Source organism: Malus domestica, chromosome 02 (genome assembly GCF_042453785.1).
Source record: "Malus domestica chromosome 02, GDT2T_hap1".
In the NCBI taxonomy this organism is placed as follows: domain Eukaryota; kingdom Viridiplantae; phylum Streptophyta; class Magnoliopsida; order Rosales; family Rosaceae; genus Malus; species Malus domestica.
The window spans coordinates 7,402,527-7,414,571 of record NC_091662.1 but is presented as its reverse complement, the minus strand read 5'-3'; the positions used below and the strand labels follow the sequence as shown (position 1 = coordinate 7,414,571).

The following is a 12,045-nucleotide window of genomic DNA, read 5'->3' as shown; positions in this document are numbered from 1 at the left end:
TACACATATTCCATCATTTGTATAATGACATATAATATACCTTCCTGTGTAACGGTCACTCAGAGATCTCTCTATTGAGAGCATAAGCATTTTAGTGGGTTGTCCATGTAGAAGACAATCTTCTTAACCGCAAAATCATGTCTTCACTTCCACAGACAAAATATTGAACCACCAACTTAACTTCTTTCACTGTTTACTGAGGGACAAAATGACCTTTCTACCCTCAACAGTTCTAACGCAACAGCATGAAACAAAGTTGGACATACAAAATGTTGGATAAAAATTCAAAACTCTAATGACAGGGAGGAATTTGCCTAATTATAAACGTTCAAGAGGGTGGATAGGTAAGTTTTATTATTTGACACTCAAAAATTGAAGGGGCATTTCGAGATCAGAGATAAATGCTCTTACCGGACGGAATATATAAGCTGGGAAATAAAGAAAGGAAAATGCGTATTTAAGCTGGGAACTGGAAATAAAAACATCAACATCAATGTAAAATTCCTTAAATTAAAATAACCGTAACTGTTACATCCCACATTGTATCAAAAGGGAAAAAGGAAAAAAAGGGAAGAACAGCAGTTAGTTTTTCCTCATACCTAATCTCTTCTACGGCATCAGCAAATGCCTCTGAAAAATAAGCTTGACCAAAACAAGGGGAATAAAAAAAAGCCGAAAGGATCTTAATCTGAAACTAGGGAGATGGATATATGGGGTTAGCACTCTGCAGCTTCATCTGTGTTCAAATGTCACGAGTCCATGGCGATGGCTTCCGGGAGCAGTTGGAGAGCCGGGATGTTGGACTTGAGCGGGAGGTGGGTTGGCCCGGCCAACTTCTTCTCCCTTGGAAATCCTTTCCGGCAATTCCAAGAACCTTCCTCACCTCATTTGCTAACTCTATCACATAGTCCTCTTCATGGCCTGTTCATGTCAGAAATTCATTACTCAGTATAAACATCTACACGTATTTAATGTAGAACTTAAGAAAATCAGGTCATGGACCTTGCACGGATAACTTTGATTCATAAAGAGGAATGCGGGTGACGAGTTTGCTCACCTATATCGAACATAGCCTTCTCCAACAGAAAGAGATAGTCTCTATTGTTTCCTCAGGGCCCAAAAGCTGTTGCAATTTGCCTGAAATAGGAATACTTAATGATCAATGGAAGCGGTTGAGAGATAAAAACTTTATTGCAAAAATAATTACAACCATCATCAACTCCGCTAAAACCAGAACAAATTGCAATCTGCATTACCTTGCCATGTCCTCCAATGGAGCAGGACCAAGGTAATACTTGTTCGATTTTTTGTCTGGAGTGGACGTGAAACTGCAATATCATGAACAAGTTAGGTTAGGGACACTTCGCACAACACAGCATTTCTAAATTGTTCTCTCTCATGAGGTGCATGAAATGAGGGATCTACAACAAAATGACTTACACAATAACTCCCGTCAAGGAAGGGTCAGACTCAGAGAACTCCCCTTCCTGTACACACAGAAAGCAAATGTTATGGCAAGGAGTACAAAACAATAACCAAAAATCCCCAATGTAAAGAAAACCGGCTAGTCCAGGGATGAAGGTAGAGTAATATTCAAACTACTCTTACCTTATAAAAGTCAACGAGAGTCTTTGAATCATATTGACATTCTCTCCTTTCCAAGTACTGCAAAGAAAAGAAATGTATTAAGCATGACTATTCGCTGAAGAGGGTATGTGTTGACCCTAAAAACTACCAAGCTTATGTGGCGCGCAGGCCGAGTAACTAATGAGCTAACTACGTCATTCGGTTGTATGCGGGCGTGCCAACTCGTCGACCGAGCTCGGCCGATGAGTAAAATTTGTTGATGTTGCATTGGGTGCGCTGCTGACTTCCAAATCTCACAACTGCGGCCGAGGAAGGAACACTCTCGGCCTTCTGGTTCTAGAGCCTGAAGACAAGACTGCTAGTTTTGCGAAGTTCAATATCAAATTCAGCTTTCAATGTGCCGAATGTAATAACTTGTAACACTTCACTTCGCCGAAAAGGCTAATGAGATGACCTCTGCCAATAAGGATTCAAAAATCCTCCTCGACCGAGACTTGGATAGATAACCAGTCGACCTCGACGCAGTGCTGTTTATCCAAACTGAAGGTGCTCCGCGGTCGGCTGATTCTATGACAATAGTGTTGTTTATCCAAACTGAAGATGTTCGCCGGTTGCCTTCACAGTGCTATTTATCCAAACTGAAGATATGTTGGCGAAAAATAAAATAAAAAATCTCAAGATGTTTCAGAGGTTTCGCTTAGAACGAGGGTTTGCACAGGGCAATTTGTGTGTTGAGTTGGAGGTCCTTTTTACGTTGCATAGTGCCTTGTATTTATAGGGTTGATATTTGCTTGACATGGCTAGATAATTGTGGAGTCCAACTGCAACTCCAACTTGCAGAATGAAATGATCCGTGTGGCTGACTTTTCAAATAAAAAACCCATCTAGGTTTATCCCATCATGACCAAAGACCTAGCCTACCTAGGCTTCTTATCATAACTCCATCACCATCAAATCCTAGGCTTATCACATCACCACATCATCACCAAAAACCTAGCTTTCCTAGGCTCTCATCATCTTTTACCAAAATTGCTGCATGCATCCTGAACTTCAAATTCATTTTTTATTATCACCATATTTTAAATGAATAATATCCCATCCTGCATGCTTCATTATCTGATGATGTGCATATCTGTCAACCAAAACTGACCCAAACCACATGTCCACATGCCAAATATCCACATCAATTTGAATTGTACCGCTTGTTTGGGGATATAATCTGCATACTATTTATCTCGTTTAAGAATATGTCAAGATAATTCATATTAAAAGATTATTATAATAAAACCATAATATTATCCTTTAACAAAAATATCTTCACTTTTTCATTCGACGGTTGAGAACTATGCTTACTCAACGACCTTGATTGCACGGGCCGATGATGTAAATTTCGATCCAAACAGTATGACAAAGATCGCTGGTTTCATAAACCAAAACACCAACTAAAAATGTATGTTTTCCTACTCTAGCAAGTATATCCAACACTCTCAACTGACAATCTATCACCACAAAGATAAATTTTATTGTTGAAAAAGCGTACCTCCATTGCCAATTTCTCCCTTTCCGGCCCTCCACGAACAGAATAAGCAGCACCCCACTGTTGGAACAGTTTGAATGTTAGAACGAAACGCTAATTGAATGAACCATACAACAAAAACCTCAAAAATAAGTGAACGTTTAATGGGTATCTGTAGTACTCTAGAGTGTTACTTACGCATACAGCTCCTTCTTGGTACTCCAAAGTGCAAGTCCGAGCAGGGTGCTCAGGTGCACCTCTGTGATCAATGCACGCTTCACAATTCAAAAACATTATGACCACAATCAGTGACAATCAAACGACATGTAACGAATCGAAAGTACAATAATACATCCAATTTCTTCCAGTCCAGAGACTAATGACACATACCAAGATCAAACACACGCCTGTAGTCCTTGATGTAACCTATCACTTTCTCGTTGTACTCGAATCTTGGGTTCCACACAAGTGAACCATATCCAAAGACCCAGAACACCATGGTTGCGTTTGACCAGTGGCGGATCCACAGTGGGGTCAATGGGGTCGCACGACCCCTTGGAAGCCATGGAAACAACCTTAGAGACCCCTTGGAGCTGCTGGTGCAACCCCTTGGCTGCACACCAAGTGTTCGACGAAAAGTCCTCGGCTAGGCAGCAGGTTGAAGACGAAGGCGCTCACGCGCCTGTTTTTTTTTTCAAAACAACCTAGGCAAAAAGACGTCGTTTTGGCCCAGGAAAATTTTTTAAATGACCTGGCCAAAACGACGTCGTTTTGGGCCAAGTCTGAACAAAAAAAATGCCCAGTGTGTCCTGGGCAGGTGTGAACAAAAAAAAATACCCAGCGTGTCCTTTTCAGCCCTATTTCACACAGATCTAAATCCCTTCATTCTAAAACCCCCAAATTTCTTTTGTTTTCTCCTCCTCCAACCCTAAGTTCCAAAATCAATCCCCCCCAAACCCTCAACTCCATCTCCTCCATTGATGCCACCATTAAGGTGCCTTTGTGCTGCCATCGTCGTCACTGTAGTGGTGGTGCCACCAGCTTTGCTCTTTGTATTTACTCATTGTTATTGTGAAATTTCACAATTCAAGTAAGTTCTAAACCCTATGTATGATATATTTAATTTAATTGAAACCTAATTCGTATTTATTTTGATTATATTGGTGGTTTGTTTATATTGTGAGTATTTATTTTGAATATTTTGTATATGTAGAATATATTTAATTTAATTGAAATTCAATTCATATTTATTTTGATTATATTGATGGTTTGTTTATATTGTGAGTTTTTATTTTCATTATTTTGTATATGTAGAATGCAAGATGAGATATTTAATTTAATCGAAATCCAATTCATACTTATTTTGATTATGTTGATGGTTTGTTTATATTGTGAGTATTTATTTTGAATATTTTGTATATGTAGAATATATTTAATTTAATTGAAATTCAATTCATATTTATTTTGATTATATTGATGGTTTGTTTATATTGTGAGTTTTTATTTTCATTATTTTGTATATGTAGAATGCAAGATGAGATATTTAATTTAATTGAAATCCAATTCATATTTATTTTGATTATGTTGATGGTTTGTTTATATTGTGAGTATTTATTTTGAATATTTTGTATATGTAAAATTATTATGGAACGGTTTTTTAAGAGAAAGTCATCATCGGGTTCGGGTAGTTCGAATAATGTTGATAGTTCAAATACTGTTGGTAGTTCAAGAACTCCAAGTTCAAGACAAAGTCAGTTAGATGGTGTTTTGGGTAATCTTGAAGCAGATCCTGGATTGAGAACTCGAATAATGGATTATAATGCTAATATGAGAGATGAGGTCCGAAGATCATATCTACAAAAAGGACCTTGTCAACCTAGAGGTCATAATTTTCCAATAACTAATATGTCGGGAATTAATCGACATTTCATTCCCCAATGGTTTGATGAGTTTGATTGGTTGGAGTATAGTATATCTAAAGATGCAGCATTTTGTCTCTATTGCTATCTCTTTAAAACCAATTTTGCACAAGTGGATAGTGAAGCTTTCACTGGAGATGGATTTAAGACTTGGAAGAAAGGGAGAGAAAGATTTAAGATGCATGTTAGACTGGTTGGGAGTGTTCATAATAAGGCTAGAGAAGATGCTACAAATTTGATGAATCAAGCTACACATATTGAAATGGCAGTAAGCAAACACTCCGACCAAGCTCGTAAGGCTTATCGCACATGCTTGAATGCATCAATCAAGTGCACTAAGTTTTTATTGCGCAAGGTCTTCCTTTTCATGGCCATGATGAAAGTGCCACTTCAAGCAATAGGGGAAATTACTTGGAGCTATTGCAATTCCTTGTAGATAATAATGATAAAGTTAGAGAAGTTGTGATGGAAAATGCTCCGGGGAATCTCAGATTAGTAGCTCCTAGCATTCAAAAAGAAATTGTGAATTCATGTGCCTTTGAAACACTTGATGCTATCATGGATGATCTAAAAGATAGATTCTTTTCAATATTGGTGGATGAAGCACGTGATGTGTCGGTGAAAGAGCAAATGGCTATGGTGTTGCGTTATGTGGATGACAACGGGCATGTAATTGAAAGATTTGTGGGTATCCAACATGTTACCAACACTACTTCAAGTTCACTAAAGGATGCTATTGACACATTATTTTCTCGCAACGGTTTGAGCATTTCCAAGCTACGAGGACAAGGTTATGATGGTGCTAACAATATGAGAGGTGAGTTGAATAGCCTTAAAACAAAGATATTGAGAGAACAACCTTGTGCATATTATGTTCATTGCCTTGCTCATCAACTTCAACTAGCTCTTGTTGTCGTAGCAAAGAAGAATATAGACATTGCCTCTTTTTTTGCAATGGCTAATAGTGTGGTTAATCATGTTGGAGCATCTTGTAAGCGGCGTGATTTACTTAGAGGGCAACTTCAAGAAGAGTTTGTGATAGCTTTTGAAAATGATTGTCTTATAACGAAGCGAGGCTTAAATCAAGAAACAAGTCTCAAACGTGCCGGTGACACACGATGGAACTCACACTATGGTATCTTGATTAGCATCATTTCCATGTTTTCATCCGTGGTTCATGTGCTTCAAATGGTTATTGATGATAATCCTAATGAAAGTGCGGGTGACGCAAATAAGTTAATGAGAGATATACGTACTTTTGAGTTTGTGTTTCACCTTTTCTTGATGAAAGTCATATTGGGACTCACAAATTATTTGTCACAAGCATTGCAAATGAAAGATCAAGAAATTGTGAATGCAATGGTTTTAGTGAAATCATGCAAGGAAAAGCTACATTGGATGAGGAATAATGGGTTCGATGCATTGGTTGATGAAGTATCTTCTTTTTGTGAAAAAACATTATATTGATGTTCCTAACATAGAAGAGACATTTATACTTCCAGGGAGGTCAAGGCGTAATGTTCCAATAAAGACAAATCGTCATCATTATCGTGTAGAGCTCTTTATTTATGTCATTGATGAGCAAATTACGGAGTTAGATGATCGCTTTAATGAGGTAAATACCGAGTTTCTTATTTGTTTGGCATGTTTGAGTCCGAAAGATTCATTTGTAGCTTTTAATAAACCAAAGTTACTTCGTCTTAATCAATTTTATCCTCAAGACTTTTCGGATGAGGATCGTTTGGCACTTGAAGATCAACTTGAGATTTATATTCATTATGTGCGTTCCAGTAGTGATTTCTCTCAATTGGAAGGGATTGGTGATCTTGCAAAAAAAATGGTGGAGACAAGGATGCATCAAGTATTCAATTATGTATATTTGCTCATTACATTGTCTTTAGTTTTACCAGTTGCAACTGCTTCAGTGGAGAGAGCATTTTCTATCATGAATATTGTTAAGGGTCCACTTAGGAACAAAATGAGAGATCAATGGTTGAGTGATAGCTTGCTTGTTTATATTGAGAGAGATATTTTTGCTTGTATTGAAAATGAAGCTATAATGCTTCGTTTTCAAAATATGAAACCTCGTCGTGGACAATTATAGCTTGTAATATTGTTTCCGTTATGAATTATAAATGAAAGCAGTATGATTTCATTTTCAACATGTTTTTCCATCCTAAATTTTTTTTTGAACTTTTACACTACGACCCCTTGTGGTAAGATTCCTGGCTCCGCCGCTGCGTTTGACTACTGCAAAAAGTACATTGATGTAAAAATCCCAAGCTCTAATAAACCAGTCCAAAATAATAACATTTCATAATATAAAACAGACTTTATATTGCAAAGCTCAATGAAATTGAAACCTTACTTTATATAAATTAATATTACTAAAATTCAAAAACTTCAAACTTTATTTTCCTTTTCAGGAAAAGAGTTACTTAATTTCATAAATCATCCAAAAGTAATAGATTTGATAATTGTATAAATCGTTGGAAATGCGCAAAGTTCTGAGATTTAAAAAATAAATAAAATCTCACAAAACCCAAATGATTATTAATGCACTCGACAATTTAGGAGCTAAATGAATTGATTTTTCCATATTTGGGAATTTTCCAAATAGAGAAACATCAAGTTCGAACTTTTCCAATTTTCCCCTTTTCCTATTTTCCGAGCATCCAAACAGAAATTGCAGATCATGGCACCAAAGAACAATTAAAAATATGAGAAAAATCAGCGGCATTGTCATCCAAGCAACAAAAAGTTCAACATTTACAGAGGAATCGGGAGCTTACAATGAAGATAGCAGAAATCTTTCCGAGAACAAAGAAAAGGAGATGAAGCTTTTGGAGAAACCCCTGGGCCGATCTGATTCGATAGATCGAGAAAGCGAGAAGCAATCGACGGTGGTGGTCAGTGGCAAGGAAAAAGAGAGAAACGAAAAGAGAATGAAGCTAAGCGCCGCGTTTCTCTCTTCTGGTTCGTTTGTCTCTATCTCTCTCTTCGCCTTCTCTTTCTCTCTCTCTTCTGGGTTTCGCTGGGTGGGGAAGGAGAGAACCGCCAGCTCTCCGTATTTATATATCGAGGGGAAGCGAAAACCCGCGTGGGTGTGTAGTGCATGATTTGCCACGTGCTCTAGATTTGTCAGTGATGTATGTGGTATGGACTTTTGTATCATGTGCATCCATCACATCCTTCATAATTTCTCATCCATTTCTCTTTATTTTTTTATCATTTAAATAAATAAATTTAACAAAATCGACGTACAAAATTAAATATATGTATAGAAAGCAAAAAGGGATTTGTGTTGATTATTTTCCTAAGTAATCTGAAAATCGCTCAATTTCCATATACACTTTTATTTGATATGCTTTTTATTGTCGTTTGATTTATTTAATTTGATAATATAAAAATAAAAAGGTGAAAGACAAAAAAACAGCGAGTGATTTTATTTCCTTAAATAATACTTTAGTTTTTTTATAAGAAGGTAATCTGATTGGATAAGGTAAAAATAATAATGTTGTATGAACCTTTTGTTTGGGACTAATTAGAATAATAATGTAACATGATGGGATAAGGTAAAAAACAAGTGGGAATAGCACATTCACATCATGTTACCACTTGTTTTTTAATTCCAAGTTTCTAAATATTTTAATTCCAACCTTGAATTAAAATATTTAACATGGGAGACAAACTAAAAGGGTTAGGACAAATTCCAAGTTTATAAATGTTAATATTTTAATTCAAGGTTGGAATCAAATTAATTTGTTGACTGATCAAAAATTAAAAGAGGACGGTGGTGTCTAATTAGTATGCAAATGTGATTCATTTTTTATATGCGTTTCTTGTCTTTCGTAATTGATTTTAACTTGTAACCTCGTTTAATAAGTTTATATTCTTGTCACAACTTATGTTTAAGTAAACGAAGTTCAAAATTAACCTCTCAAAACGAAGTTCAAAGTTAATTGTATACCTAGTTACTTGATATTATTAAAAATAAAAATAGCAAGCCTTCAATTTTCTGGAATAAATACATTAAACTCGGTGTTATAAATGAAAAATTATACGTGTAAATGTTGCTACCACAAAATCATATCAAAATGATAAGAATCTTTGTAGTCTATTCACGATCTTATCTTATCCTCATATGATAATATGTTATAACTTGTGTGGTTATAGCACATTCACATTTTTTTGGAAGAAAAACAAAAGATTAACAAATAAATATTTTTTTTCAAATACTTGTTCAATTGTTAGAGTTAAAACACAATTTATTTTTCTATTTGAAATCTTTAAATAAATAAACCTAGACTTCACTATTTATTGCCAAAATTGTGTAATTGTTCCAAATTTGCATCCATATTCCATACCATACATGTCCATCCCATCTAACCATGATGTATGTCCACATCCATGGCCAAGATGTATGTCTACATACATAGCCATGATATATGTCCCACATACATATATCATGATGCACATACATAACCATAGATTGTATTTTGGTCCAAAACGGGGATTGTATTTTGGTCTAAAACTTGGACTGTCTTTGGTGTAACGTCATACCAAAAAGGAAATTATCCAGGTAAATTATCCAGGTTCATTGAACCTGGACAAGTTTTCACAGCTGTTATCGTTTTCCGCGTTGTCAAATTAGGGTGTGTTTGTTTCACCTTCTTAAGTGGGACTGGACTAGCTAGGATTATTGTCCCATGTTTGGTATACTTGGGGACTAACTTAAATGAGACTAGCCCGGACTCATGTGGACTCCGGGCCTCGTTAGGTCGTCCAAATTAGTCTAGCGTTGAACCATGGGATTGCTAAGAACGTCTTCCTCACAACGTTGTCTCCTTCGCCGTTCCTCATCTCTCTGTCTCTCCCTCTCTCTACTCTCGCGTCTTGTCTTCGCTCTCGTTCTCTCACTAATGATTGCGTCCTTTCCCTCTCTCCTCGCCCCGAACCCAGATCACGTCCTCTCCCTCTCTCTCCTCATCCTGCTAGATACCGAGCCGATCTGCACGACCCAACCTCGATGTCGAGCCGATCTGCACGACCCAACCCAGATCACGTCATCTCCCTCTCTTTCCACGTCCTGCTCGAATCAGAGTGTCGTTGTTGGGTATACAAGGAACACAGCTGCGATTTCGATTTCGATGTCAATTGAAATTGAATTTTTTATTGTTTGTGTTTTGGGAGCTTTATCGATTCAAATGGAGGAGAAAGATGTGGTTGCAAGTAGTGGAATTTGGATGGAGAGCTTTATCAATTGAAATGAAGTAGAAGCTTTGATTGGAATCTATGGAGTTTGGACGGAAAAAATGAGAGAGAAGAGGTTTCAGGCAAGAAAAAGAAATAGAAAAAGAAAAAAAAAAGAATTATTTTTATTATTTTTATTATCCTACTTCTAATCCGATACTGCATCAAACGCTTCACTAACTTAGTTCTGCTTAGTCTAGTCCAAACCAGTCCAAACCAGTCCAACTTAGTCCCTGAAACTAGTCCAATCCGAGATAGTCATGTGCAACAAACGCACCCTCAGTGCCTTAACTCCCGATGCCTGCAACTACCGCAAAATCGTGTCATATAAGTCATCAACAAGGAAATCAACTGATTTCGGTTCAATGAACCTGGACGCTAACTCGGCACTAAAAACTCTACTGCTCCTTCGTGGTTGGCAAGGTTTTTGGGTCAATTTGGTTGGCGAGGTTAGGCAAATAGGCAAGGAAAGGGGGATCCCAAATCCGAGGTCCCGTGGATTTTGATTCCCTTGTCAGTTGGATTCAATTCCAAATTTATGGCTGGTTTCCTGCTGTTTTTGTAGGATTCCATCGAGGATTGGTGGGAAGATAAGAAGAAGATAATGTGATGATTGAAGTGCTTTGTGCCAACAAGCTCTGAGAGGTTTCTATTTATGGGAGGATAACGTGTTTCTTGATACGAGGTTGGGAAGCTTTGGAAGGTTTTTATTAGACCCGTCAGTTTCTTATACGACACGGTGACACGACATTAAAATAACGGATTTCGGGTCAACACGATAACTAATCAGGTCATTATCGGATGACCCATAAAGAATCCGTTAATAACAGGTTATTAACAAGTATACACGCGGGTAACCCGTTTCGATCCGTTAAGAAAAATAAATTATAACTTTAAAGTTTAATTACTAAAAAATTTATTATAAAATACAATAGCCATATTGTATATATTGGTATATTCTATATTAAATATATATTTCTGTATTATTATTCTATATAAGTTTTTAAAAAAAAGTTTTATTCATTTATTTATTTTTATTACGAGAGTTTCTTATTATCATTAATAGGATAAATTTTATTTAACATGTTGTTGTCCAAAATTAAAATCAACTAGTATAGTATTAGTATAGGCAATAAGACATCCCTACAAGTATGAAAAATGTGAAAGAATATATAAACACTCGTGATTCATCATTCCTCCACGAGTAGACAATGGTTATACTTACATTATCGTTTAGATTTTTTAAACCCTCCAAACCGTCATGAATAGTGTTTTTTATTTGAGTGTAAAAGTAATAAAATTAATAATAATTATTGTAGAAGTGTAAGAAATATAAAAATTATATATATACAATCACTCATAGTGACAAAATTTACAACTTTCGTGAAGGGGTCAACTTCGAAATCCGACACTATAATCCATGAACCTTAAATTTGTATTTAACCGTCGATTGTCGTTTAGGCTTTATTCTTTATATTGAATTTCGTTTTTAAAATTTTCTCTTTTGAAAACATGATCTTCTGGGGACGTAGGAAGATGAACGGTTCGGATCTTTGATATCACGTCTCGATATTTACAGTTAACTGAAATATAAGTCGATGTTATATAGTTTGTAGAGACTTTATAAACACCAAGCAATATTTTCACTAACGGTAAAACTCTGAACATAATATCAACGATCCAAACCATTCATCTTCATGTATCCTCTAATAGATCATGTTTAAAAGAAAAGAAAATCTAAAAAAAAACAAAATTTGGTGAGAAAAATGA

General features: G+C 36.2%; 1 protein-coding gene, 1 long non-coding RNA gene and 1 pseudogene across 2 annotated transcripts; 1 reads left to right on the top strand and 2 right to left on the bottom strand.

Annotated features, from left to right (window-relative positions):
- Positions 1 to 433: 433 nt before the first annotated feature.
- On the bottom strand, positions 434 to 3,609 carry LOC103406842 (gamma-glutamylcyclotransferase 2-1-like; annotated as a pseudogene).
- Positions 3,610 to 4,747: 1,138 nt separating this feature from the next.
- LOC114822697 (uncharacterized) lies at positions 4,748 to 6,489 on the top strand. Its single transcript, XM_070811253.1, has 2 exons — positions 4,748 to 5,315; positions 5,459 to 6,489. Exons 1-2 carry the CDS (start codon positions 4,748 to 4,750, stop codon positions 6,487 to 6,489), a joined length of 1,599 nt encoding a protein of 532 aa, XP_070667354.1.
- Positions 6,490 to 7,120: 631 nt separating this feature from the next.
- On the bottom strand, positions 7,121 to 7,956 carry LOC139189148 (uncharacterized). The gene is made up of 2 exons (XR_011572721.1): positions 7,815 to 7,956; positions 7,121 to 7,272 (listed from the first exon to the last, which is right to left on the bottom strand). It is a non-coding gene; the product is annotated as an uncharacterized lncRNA (long non-coding RNA).
- Positions 7,957 to 12,045: the final 4,089 nt, after the last annotated feature.